Consider the following 13,320-nt stretch of genomic DNA (forward strand, 5'->3'; position numbering starts at 1 on the left):
AAAAGAACGTTGGTCACTATTATAGGTCATTCTACCGAATCGGTGCTATTTACGTCTGCAGGAAATAAAATGCATAAATGCATGACAAACTTAACTGTAAAATATATTGTTTTATAAATTAAAGTGTCCTGCACATGACGTATTTATTAAATACAATTTAAAATATTAATTTAAACTACATTGACACTGAAAAATAGCATTTGTTAGCTGTCTTCACTTCCTAAAATATAAATAAAAAAATAGACTTTCTAAAGAAACATAATTATTTAAATCCTTTACAAATGCTGCATTATTTTTTTTTTTACTTAATAGTGTTAAGTTCTTACCCCAAAATACCCCAAATTTATTATCTAATAGTCTATGGTACACACTACACAGGAAGTTGCATCATTCAAATCCTCAGCAGGTCATGGGAAGTCCAAAAGTAAGTTATTTTTCAGCTCATATATTATGCATGTTATTTTGGATTTTATTAATTTATTTTTAAAACACAATATTTGATGAAACACAATCATGTGCTTTGCATCAACATGCTAATAGCATAAAAGCCATGTGGGTTTAAGATATGTATTTGCGAGTTCAATGCCAAAAACTAACTCTTGTCACTCTCAGTCCTGTTCCTGAACTCATTTGCTCCCAAAAACGTATAAATATGTTCTATATATGTTCTATTTTAAATATTACCAGTGTCCCAAAGACGTATTTATACGTTTTTTTTTGTTTTTTTTTATTTTTTATGCTCGAGCATACAGAGGCTTTGATGCAGCCTCTGAATTGAAGAGAACAGTTGAAGCAATGGTAGTTATTACAAGAACGGCCAAGAGGTGGCAGCAGAGTATAAGAGATCAACCAGGGCCATGTTGCAACACGCTCTTTTTGACAGTCTTTTTTACCAGGAATGTGAATAATGATGACAATTAGCTATCTTCTAATGCTAATTGCTGCAACATGGAAAGAGATAGATAGAAATGTACTTTTTTTTTCCCTGATGAAATAAGAGACTAATCCTTCTTTTGGTAATCAAATCAAATCAAAATCAGTCAAAAGCCACCAAAACAGCAGGGAGTGAAGGGCGTTGCTTTAGTGAAAATAGCTGAGAGTGAATGAGTTCAGTCAAATAAAACAGTGACAAAAAAAAAATAAATCCCTAGAATTGGCATTAAAGCTTCTTGAATGTTAAAACAAAAAACAAAAAAACAAAGCTGTTAGCGCTGCCAGGACTGAGCACCACATACATAATGTAGCAGCTGAAACGTTGAAATCACACTTGACTGCGAGGTGAGAAGCCGACATGAGACTTACTGCACGATACTTCATCAGACGCATCCCCGCAGTCATCCTCGCGGTCGCACAGCCACGCTTGAGGTATGCAGCGCCCATTCTGACACGCGTACTGGTCAGTCTGACACGACCGGGCTGCCGTAAAAAAAAAAAAAAAGTGAGACCCACCACTTTATTCAATTCTATCCTGCATAAGTCAATGTAGGATGTAGAGAACAAGCTTAATGATCACTACATCACCGGGATGTCAATGTCTGCCTTGTGCTTTATCGCTCGATCACTCAGCTGCAACTCAGAAGGTCTGGCGGTCTCGGGGAAATTACGCCACTCGACGACGGACTGACAGCTACATGCTGCGTATCGCTGGTGGACACCCACCGACGACCCCCCCAGTGATCTCTTGTTGATGCGGAATATACGCGTCAATCCGATGACGAGGGAACATTCATCACCTTCTGCTTAATGCGCGCTGATTGAGACTCTCAAACATAAATCGCTCCGGAGAGGGATCGTTAAGGACGCCGGAGCTAATGTCATAAATGTTATATTGTATTACATCACTCCTGGTGATTAAAAGTTGAAAGCACGTCATTAAACAGTATACGGCGGTGCATTGAGATACAAATTTAATTTGTTCTGTGACCGCGCTTCTTAAATCATCTTTCCCCATTGAAATCAATGAAAATGCCATTAATCTGTTCCAGCCTCACCTATAAAACAAAAATGATCGGAATTTGGTTTTTAACTTTAAGCACAAAACGTGGTCAACGGGAATCTTAACGAGGCACACCGGCGACGGAAAATGACAAAAACTACGTTATTTTTTTATTTTTATGGGAATGGGCAGAGGAAAGTCTTGGCCAACACTGGTCTGATCATTAAACTAAAAGTAAAAAAAACCCCAAAACAAAACACTAACTATGGCCAACATTCAGTGTCTTTTGGGTGAAATGAACATGTATCAAAATTAGGGATATAACGATAACAGTAATATTGTGATATCACGATATTAAAACTCCCACAATATATCGCCGTTGTCATGTCACGATATTAAAAGCAGCACATCTGTTTAAAAAGTTGGGTTTACTTCCATTTGTGCAATTCTAGCACCCTCTGGTGGCTAGTTTTTTCAAGACATGTTTTGGCCCTTCTATGTTTAAAATCCACGCTAATGGTAAGATGAAGGGGAACGTAATATGCTTGTGAACTGAGTCAGTCAATATTTATATATTTTTATATATAATATTTCTAATATTTTTAGAATATTTTTTCATTGCTGTAATGTACAAAAGCACAATATTGTGTTTTTTTTTGTATGCGCTCATTTTTGTACAATATCGTGACCTCTTTTTTTTTTTTTTTGTATCGCCAACCTCCCACAATATCGTGATAATTATCATATCGTGACCTTCACATCGTGATAATATTCATATTGTAATGTTTGGATATCGTTACATCCCTAATCAAAACAATGCAGAAGGTCATGAACCTGGTGGATTATTTGGAATTTTGACCATGACAAGCAGCTTGTGTTTGTCACGTTAAATCTTCTACCAAGAGTGTCACAAGAGACAAAAGACAATGATGATGAAGTTAGGAATAGGGGATGCTAACATCGTCGCCGCTATGTGAAAAACACGTGTCAATTTGTCTTTTTTTTTTTTATTTATTTATTTTTTTTGGGATGTCTGCATTCAATTTCATCCCAAAAACAAAGTGTACAAAATGACAAAAATGGACATTAGTGTTTTTCACATAGCAGCGACGATATTCAACACTGCAATTATCAACGTTAGCCTGTCAAAGGTCGTTCCCATTATGTGTTAGCATTAAGCTAGCGGGGGCATTCATAGGACAAAGCGATTTTGTTGTTTTAAATACACATGGTATAATTCTAAGTCGTTCATTTTTTACCATCTTTGGGTTAGCATATTTGGTTAGACGTAGGCAGGAAATACACACCTGAGCACGTGCTGTTGGCCTCATCCTCATTATTACCGCAATCGTTTGTCCCATCACAAAGCCATTTCTTGGGAATGCAGCGGTTGTTTTTGCATTTGAAGTGATGGATCGGACACGAGTGATTGTCTGCAAAGGAGAAGATTCGCGTGAAGTTCACAGCAGAAAGGGGCACCCGTCAAAACTGAGGACGCACGTTCTCATTCAGCAGGCGAGTCCAAACTTTTCTTCTGACCCGTACTGTATATAGAGCGTAATACAGATGATGAAATATAGCGAGAAGAAAACGAGCTAACAAATCAATATGGTGTATAAAACATTGTGTTTTCTGACAGCCTCCATAAAGACACCATTCTTTATTTGCTGCATCCATGTGGCAAATTGCAACCATATATCACACATAGAAGCCACTGACCAAGTGTCAGGCTTTGTGAAAGTCTTTAGAGTAAAGAGTGGGTTGGTGCATGCTGTAAATTCATGTGGAAAAGGTTGCCGCTCGCACCACGGCTGAGAGACCAGTTTGCATATTTGAGGTTATTTGCTGCGTTATTGCACTTATGGAGCCAGTGTGATAAATTTAACACTGGAATCAAAACACAATAGCTAATGGAGACATAATTCATCATCAATATCAAACTGTGATGATTTTAAGTAATTCACTATGGTGGATGTTTGTATTCGTCAACTGGAATCCAAACGTTTACTGGCCCCGACAAATATGTTCGTCAAGTTTTCGACGGGTACATTAGGTGTGGTAGAAGGTGCCTCATCAAGTTTGTCTGTAAAATTCAGATTTGTAAAGCACTTTTAGAGGGCTGCAATCCAACCAACGATTATTTTAATAATCGCTTAATCTGTTGATTGTCGATTAATTGATGAATCAGATTTTTTAAATGTTTTAATTTCCATCCCTTAATTGTAGGAATGCTGAAAGCATCCCGCATACATACAACTGATCATCATGACTAGCTCTGTGATACTGCTCAGTTCTTTTTTATCATTTATCTTTCAACTTCAATTAAAAATTTGTAATTTTCACATAATTTCTTTCAATTTACTTCATAAGCATTTAGCTTTCAGCATTCCCACGCAATTTCTCCCGAAATTGCACTTAGTCTAGCTCAAAATCACATTTTCATCACTTTTGTCAAATTGACTGCAAAAAATACACTAACATTAAAAAATATATATATATACACATATGATTTTTCTTGTTTAAAATATTGATCAGTGCTTTCCAAAGTTAAAGTAGGCACTTGTAAATGTCTTAATTCAACAATATGATAATGTCTGCTTCCATAGAGGACTCGGGAAACCTGAGAATATTTACTGCTGAGAGGCTAAATATAAGACGATTTGGACAACTGTAGGTCTCAATACGATTTATTGATTATTAAAAATTGCCAATTAATTTTATTAGTCGATTCATCGTTGCACTTCTACACTCTTCTACACTTTCACATATGGTAGACAGTTTTCTTTTAGTATTTTGCTCGACTAGCACAGACTGGGGTGTGTTTGCCCCATTGTGTGCCATTTTGGGAGGGAAAGCAGTCAGCTCTCACTGTATGGGGGATTCTGCTTTGAAAATGTCTAGTGATGGTGAATGAGTGAAAGATTCTGTTTGCATTATTATCATTGTAAATAATGGCATACGGCTCTGGCATAGAATCTAATTAGTTTGTGCAGGTCATGTATCAAAACGTGTATGCTAAACGCGACACAGATGACAGATAATCTGCTGGGTAAAAAAAAAAAAAAAAAAATCAGAGCAGCACATTTCACTGCAGTAAAAAAAAAAAAGAAGGGCAGATGGGGAACATCCTTATGCTGGTGCTGACATTTGGAAGGATAAAGGTTAACAGCATCGAACATTTTTTGCTTCTCATTTCTGTGCATGTAAAGCGAGCATGGAGACAAATTGAGCACTGCTCACAGCACGTATGGCTTTCCTCGTCGCTGCCGTCCAGGCAGTCGTCGTCTCCGTCGCACTTCCACAGCGCCTGGATGCAGCGCCCGTTGCGGCACTGGAACTCCTCGCTTTGACACCGCTGCGGTTCTGAACTGCCGCTAGAGCCTTCTGGGAAGGACAAAAAGTGGAGTACAATTAACTGGAGAATTTCCATGAAGAATTGGTTTAGTGGACATTATTGGCATAGCGATGATGATGTAAAAAACATGTTATGACCTCATGGTTAGCCAGTGGGATTTGAATATAGGATACAGAAAGACATTGGGAAGATTTGGCCACTTAATGAATATGTTCCTCAAGTGATTTGCATTGGAGAAGAGGAAGCTATTAGTTGTTCTTTTCCCCGTAGAATGGAAGGATTACAGCGCACTGGGAAAAAATACGGTTTTTAAGCCTCTTGCTCCGTCGGACTCATTTTCCTCCCACCTGCACAGGTGACATTGTTCTTCTCCAGAACCTGGTTGTCAGCGCAGGCACAAACTCGGCCTCCTGGGATGGCGAGGCAGAGGGTAGTGCAGCCGCCATAATTCAAACTGCAAGCGTTGTCACCTGGGAACGCAAAAAAAGACGAGATCCTAAATAAGGTGGTGGTCTCATTTGAAGTCCCAGTAAAGTGAAAATAAATGTGTCGTCCACATTTGACACAGCACCACCCCGCACCATGCTCGTTTGCCTTTATCTCTGTGATGCGTATGCACTCACAGCCGACGATGAGGCGCTCTAAAGCAGCCACGCCGAGATGCATTTTCGGTTTGAAGCGCGCATTGTAATTTTGTCGGATAATCGCTAATGTGAAACAAGAAACAGGTCAGTTTTAGTGTTGCAGCCCGCAAATATTTTGGTATTAGTAAAATATACACACATATATACATATATATATATATATATATATATATATATATATATATATATATATATATATATATATATATATATATATTTGCTTGGTTCAAGAACAATTATGAACACAAAAGTAATAACGAACAACCAGTTTTCATTTTTACAAAATGCAAAATAAGTTATATAAGTAATATGTTAGCAAACATTTGCTGCAATGAAAAATTGCTTCTGCTTGCAATGAAGAATGCTTTACTCTGCTCTACACTGACATTCATATAGTGTAGCTATATGTTATCTTAACAGAAGATGACTCAAGAAGCTGAAGAACCAGAATATCTAACGCAGCAGAATGGTTAGAGCCAGTCTGCTGAGGCCACCTGTTTTCTGTTAAGAAATGATCGCAAAGTTGACCACACATGTACTCAGCAATCTTCCACTCATATGCACACGCACTTAGACAAACAAGTACACTGTGTTCCAACTTTGTTTTGCATTTGCATTATTCGGGTTGGAACACCTATGTAACTTGGGGTGTGCAAAACAAATAAAAGGAGAGGGTGAGGAGGGGATTTTTTCAGAGAGTGCAATCGTAAATTGTATCAGTCAGTTCCTCTCTCCTCGCAGGCTTTGAACTGAGTGTCTTGTCTCCTTTTTTTGTGTTTGATGAATGTCAAACAGGTAAACCTGACACAAAATCAATATGTTTTTCCTTTTTGGGCTATGACATCAGAACCATACTAACGATTTTTCCAGCTAAAATGGCACATTTGAGTAAGCCTGATTTGGACAAAATGGGATCAGTAGGAAGTGCAGCTCTGTCAGGGTGTCAGCATCAAACTGTATAGACTCATTCTCGCCTAATAACACTGCCTTTGAAAAAAAAGTCTCTCTCTTAGTAGCTAGCTGCTAGCCACTAGCTGCTAACACTTGGGAACAGGCTGCATTTTTTTTTAATTATGAGGGTTTTTTTTTTTTTTTTTTTTTTTAAACGTTATGAATTAACAATTGAAGATTATTTCAGGGTCAAGTCAACCGTAAGATTTTATTTTGAAGTTGGCCTTTTCCCTTTATGCTACCACCCAAAATAGCAGCAAAAGTGAAAAACAGTTTTTACGCTCTCTATCCACAACTGAGCAGTACTTCTTAATCTCTGCATATTTTTCAGCCATTATCTTCAAAAATGTGGAATCTATTTAGAAACAAATCTCTCAATTCAGCCTGTCCAAGTCCTCTTTATTGTAAGTGTCACGGTTCAGTGAAAATTAAAGATTGCATTGATAACTATTCAATATCCTTGTCTAATATATGCAAGTTGGATGTCATGGTATCTAAAATAGCATGAGGGGAAAATAAATAAATAAAAGAAAATTAAATATTCCTGTCAAGAGACATTGCAAAATTGCTTGCGGGCAGATACGGAAAACAAACAACCATATGCAACTTATTTTTCATTAAAACAGCAAAGAGACAGTGCCTGAGCCAATAAGATAATGTATTATTGGATTAGTCTTGAGTCAAGTAATTATTCTAAAAGTACTTATTATGTGACATTAAAAGTAGAGATATGTTTTGCATGGTGCATTATACGTATTTTGGCTACTGCAAAGTCCAAAACACGGCAATTCTTCGGTGGAAAAACAGACTTACAAAACAGAGTATTTATAGTAATATCATTCATGTTGCTTTTAAATCTGAAGCATCACATTTTGAAATGTGTATTTTTGGGCGCACGTCTGATCGTTTTCACGCCTATTACGAGCAGAACAAAAGAAATGCTTGCTGCGCGGACGCGTTCCGTCCATACTCCACTGCCAGCTATATCCGTTAGCTCTCCTATCTGCTCTTTTCAGCTTCCTAACAGCGTGAATCCATCATCATTTGCGCGAGAGCGAGCAAGCCTTCCTTGGCCACCCTATGTACGCTAACTTCACAGAGTGGAGAGGCTCAAGAGAATCCCGGGTGTCTGTCATGCGATTTTACACCGCGGCTTACAATGCCAACTTTGATTCGGCTATGCGCGTATGCAGATTTTTTAGGGTATGTTACTGTAGGTGTACTCTTTTAAATAAGTGTGCGCTAAGTGGCAGTGATGCGTGGGTGAGAATATATTATCACCCGCAACCACTCTTTGGTGCTGAGCTGTCCAAACTTTTTCCAAAGGGGGATGCAGACAGACAAATCGAGGAATATTCTTCACCTTACATTTATGTGGCATGCTAAAACCAATCCCTGAAGAAATTATAAAAGGGTTTACAAAAAGGACAGTTAGATTTGTAGCCCTCCAGTGAGCAACAGCCAAATCCCATTTCCACATTTAGAACAATCTGTAGTAAACGGACAATCTTTACGGACCCGTCTAATTACATAAGCCATGTTTGTTTTTGTGACCGCCTGCTCTCGTCAGACCGGTCCCTGGAAGGAACACAAGACTTACGAAAAACTAACCAGCTATTCTGTGAAATGGTTCATTTCAACTCTTCCCTGGAAAAAAAATGCCAATTTATGTTGAGCAATTCTGATTTTATAGCACTTTCTATGAATATTTTTGCGTTAAGTACTGTATCGGGCATTTTGGACAGTCATGTGATCATCGTGACGTGTCGTTTGCGTAAAATACACATTGAATAAATGACAACAAAGAACTCACAAGGAATTATCACGTCCCACGGCGGATATATAAGGTGCAATTTCGCCTTATAACTAGAAGCACTTGTTCAAAATGCAGTACAGCCAAGGAGGACACGGCAAAGAGTTGTTTCCAACCAAAAGCCGGATAAAACTGGCAGATCCAGCCGTCGGCGAGTCCAAGTGGACAGTAAACATCCGGGTGACTTGTACTCTGTTAGGCTAAGCAAATGTAGTGTGCAAAGCACGCTTTAGCCCACATTAGGAGCGGCCACCCCACCCCAACACGGAATGACATGAAACCGGACGGGTTAAGCCTACCAATCAGCTCCCTCAGCAATTGCCATTCAGGTGCTCCTCATCTCGTTGTCAATTTGTTTGTATTTAGTTAGCTCAGTCGTTGTCAGATTATTGCTTCTGTTGGTATCCGTATTAAATTCCCATATGTGAGTCTCTTCCCAGTTTTTGGTTTGCGATTTTCCTCTTGTTTTTTGGACTTCTATTCATTTGATTCGACATGCCTTGTTTGCCTTTTTGTTTTGAGAAAATAAATATATATATTTTTGAGTACACCCTGCATCCCTGCATTCCGGTCCTATAGCCCACACCAATCACGACAAATATATATTTATGGCTCAAACATGTTGATCATATGTAGGCATACTGACAGTTAAGTGGGGCGTGGTTTCGGTTCATTCAGCGGATACGCCCACTGCATTCAAGAGCTAAGACAAGGGCTTAATTTTTCACAATTTCTGAGGCCTTATTTCATATACAGTATTTGTCTGTTTGTTTATTTTTTTACTTATCAAATTTGGCGACATTCTAAGCGCCACTCCTCTCTTTGGTGTGTCAAATGTATGAGACATATTTTCAATTTAGAGGGACTTTAAAGTGTTTGTTTACTTGAGGATCATTAAAGTATTATGCTCATCATTATTATGCAAATCTGACCTTGATATGGAGCCGAAAGTGAAGTAAACATTTCCCCCCCGCGCCCCAATTTTCTGTATTTGTGGGGGATTATAAGGACATTTTGTTCCTATTTTAACTGTTTCATGACATCTTTGCATAGATAGAAACACTATTTATCAACCAAATTTATTATTATTATTATTATTATTATTATTATTATTTGAACGCCTAAAATTAGTGCCTAAAATTGTCTCTGGTAACTAGCCCATACTATAAATTTCTCTCAATAGGATGCAACCAGTATGAGAATCTATGAAAAATCCACATCTGAAGTCCAAAAGAAGCATAAAGGCCACATTTGTACACAGCTCTTGCAGTGGTCAGGTGTAGCTCATGCCGCGGCCGGTGGGCACGACTGAACGTGCGAGCAAGATGATAAACGACTGAGTAAATGCAGATTAAGGTTTGATGTTCTTGTCTCACGGACGACACATTTATGCGGCGCCTCACAACTCAAGCAGTTAATGTAGCCTTTAATGGTGTCATTGAACAGTACAAGCTGCCGGAATGCCTCCCACACTTTACTTTTTGGTCATGTTTGGAGTGGAAAATGGTCACTGACTGCTAATAAGATATCAGTCATAGTCAAGCTTTGTGGAATATGAATTGCATTCTTAATAATAACAACAACAACTAGCAATGGCATTGACAAAAGCAGTGCATGAACTAGCAAGTTTGTTTGTTTGTAATGTTCCCGTTTGAGGTTATTTATTGTCTTTCACACGGCTGGGCCGTCAACTTTCTGATCTGACCCTTGATGTTTTGTAATGAACTTTCCGACCCAGTACACCGGGTGAAGACTCACGCATCGCTAATATCTGGACACATAGCAGAGACGGTCAATATGCAGTCCAACTTTGACTGTGTGGGTTGTTACGGTTCAGCGGCGCAGGATGAGGGGAGAGTAAAAGGGGAAAAAGAGCCAACCTTGCTGACTGTGTGCGTCGTAAACTCGCAGGCCAAATAATGGTGGCCTCTCACTTCGCAGCACATTGACATCCCCGGTGGACAAGTCCAGCTGGAAGACGGACGCGTTCATGTACTCCGTCCAAAAGATAAAATTGCGATAATGGGATATTCCAAAAGGGTGATTTAGCTCTTTCCCATTGTAGACCACCTGTAATGAAAAGTAGATCAACACTGTCATCGCAAATAATTGTACACCAAAATGTGTTGGGTTGTTTTTGCTGACTAGCTCCAGATTTGGAGCAGAATGGGTTACTTTTTTTCCCCAAGGTTGGGTTCATTATTTTGACTCAGCAGGTTGGGTTGAAGATTGGATTTGAATTCAAAGCACACATGGTGAAGCAGCATTGGGATGTTATGCTGCATACTAATAAAACAAGATGGCAACAGAGGGGAAGCCAGCCCCAAGTGTAATTGCACGTTCTATTTGAAATGTTTTAAGTGTCCCAAAGACATATTTATACGGTTTTTTTTGTTTTTGTTTTTTTTTAATGCTTTTTTATGCTAGAGCATACAGAAGGCTTGATGCAGCCTCTCAACTGCATAGACCGGGTGAAAAAAAAATGGTATTAATGACAACAATGGCCAGCAGGTGGCAGCAGAGTATAAAAGATCAAATCAAGTTGATTTTCCCACAATTCTAAGCAGATTTGTAAATAATGATGAAATTTAACTATAGTCTAATGATAATTGCTGCAAAACAGAAACAGATAGAAAATGTTTGTTTTCCTGATGAAAGAAGAGACTATCATCTTTCTTTTGATAGGTCCCATGTTTTTATCGCAATATAAAATAATATTGTGGGCCTTGCAAAAGCAGTCAAAATCCAGTAAAACAGCCAGGAGCAAAAGGGTAAAAATAGCTTCAGTAAAAATGGCTGAGAGTGAATGAGTTGAAGCACAATGAGTTGCCTAATGTACAAAATGTGCTAAATAAATAAAGCTGCCTTGCCTTATATTATAAAATACAATACATTGTAAACAATTTATTGGTCGCTTTAACTCAACAGTATGGGTAGTTTTTTCTTGGATACAAAATCTTCACCCAACGTGCTGGGTCAAATCCTCAATCTCGGATTGGCTTTGTCCATTTTGGACCTAATTTGGGTTAATTTAGACGTTTCAAGAGTGTGGAGATTTGACAGTAAATACTCACCATTCGTCCCGTGCCATTGAGGTAAATCTTTTCAATGTGATCATAGTAGGCGTCGCACCAGTACATGCTACTGGAGCTGTGGTCCAGCGTCAGGCCATTGGGCCACAGCATGTTTGTGGTGACAAAAATGCGCCGGTTTGAACCGTCCATCCAGGCTTTTTCGATCCTCCCGATGCTGTCGTTGACCTCATCTTCTTCCCAGTCCGTCCAGTACATCCAGCTAGCATGATCACAAAAAACACAATCAAACAATACTACAGATGGCTGCTTCTCATTTGAATACATGCCTGGAAGTTTTGTTTTCTGGTCTGCCAACATGTGCTTCTGCATCGTTGTGTTCAAATATATCATATTTTTTGGACCCTAAGTCGCTCTGGAGTATAAGTAGTATCAGTCAAAACAATGCATAGTCAAGAAGAAAACCACATATACGTCACTCAGGACTCAAGAATTTTACACAGCAGAGTCGGACTGGCACCAAAAACCATGATCCATAAATCACATTGACGGCAGCGAACAAACTTTCATAACTTCCTCTTCCAACTACAGAAGAGTTTTTGTTTTTAGTTTAAAATGGCTTACATTCACTAGAATTATCTCACACTGTGGCCAATTGTAGAATCCTGTTCGGTTATTTCACCTTTTGGTACCACACATAAAAAAATCATTGTTGTGGCGGAATCCGCATGCTAAACTAGTGATATGTCACACATTAGTTGCCATGACTACTTCTACGTCTACTTCAATAGACGTATGAGGATGTCGCATGCTAAAGATGGTGGCGGTAATTCACCAAAACCATTTGGAAACAACCAAAAGATAGCAGATTAATACATATCGGTATCTTGATTAAAAGGTGACAACGCCGCCACATAGATGCTAATTGTTTGCCTATGGTTTCTCAATGTTACCAATCAGGTATTGGAAGTTATATGGTTGTTTTAGATACTCAATAATTCTCTTTTATTCGATAATTTGACTGACAGTCACCTTCATCTGAGTGTCAATAAACAGCTTGAAGAATCTTTCTGAAGAAAATTTACTATTTATACCTGCCAAATCCCCGTTTGTTGTTAATGTGAGTTCACCGGCATGTATTTTAAGGTACAGCTCAGGTTGGGTCACTCGTATCTCAAGACCCAACGGCATATGCTTTCTTTCAAACCATACAAAAATCCAAGTCAATTATTGTAATGACAGGCAAAATGTGTGCAACAAGCAGAAAGAGGCATTTTATTCAAAATGACTGCCAATGATGACGCCTCGCCTGTATTTCGTGACACATCGACTGATAGTTCCTTTGATTTTTATCAATCAATATATCTGAGAGCATATGTAGGCTTGAAAGGGATCTGTTTCATACCCGAGTGACATGCCTCACCGGGGGTTTTGTTCCTACAAACCCTTGGGACTGATGATCCCCCCCCCCCCCCCCTCCCTCACCCTGCTTTGATTCCAACAGAGAACACACCCTTCTCTGCCGAACGCCAGATACAACCACTGCTTCAGAATACTGAGATTAACTTCACAAACCAGCACATTCCGAA

The 13,320-nt window shown here is 38.9% G+C and overlaps 1 protein-coding gene across 1 annotated transcript in view; it reads right to left on the reverse strand.

Moving 5' to 3' along the window:
• The window catches only part of lrp1bb (low density lipoprotein receptor-related protein 1Bb), a 291,575-nt gene that overhangs the window by 142,097 nt on the left and 136,158 nt on the right, over positions 1-13,320 (reverse strand). The window contains exons 13-18 of the mRNA XM_077536047.1: positions 11,774-11,993; positions 10,580-10,769; positions 5,639-5,761; positions 5,177-5,317; positions 3,244-3,369; positions 1,303-1,416 (exon numbers count right to left, since the gene is read on the reverse strand). Coding sequence (XP_077392173.1) covers positions 1,303-1,416; positions 3,244-3,369; positions 5,177-5,317; positions 5,639-5,761; positions 10,580-10,769; positions 11,774-11,993 — 914 coding nt within the window. The remainder of the gene's footprint in view (positions 1-1,302; positions 1,417-3,243; positions 3,370-5,176; positions 5,318-5,638; positions 5,762-10,579; positions 10,770-11,773; positions 11,994-13,320) is intronic.

The sequence above is a fragment of the Festucalex cinctus genome, chromosome 11 (assembly GCF_051991245.1).
Source record: "Festucalex cinctus isolate MCC-2025b chromosome 11, RoL_Fcin_1.0, whole genome shotgun sequence".
In the NCBI taxonomy this organism is placed as follows: domain Eukaryota; kingdom Metazoa; phylum Chordata; class Actinopteri; order Syngnathiformes; family Syngnathidae; genus Festucalex; species Festucalex cinctus.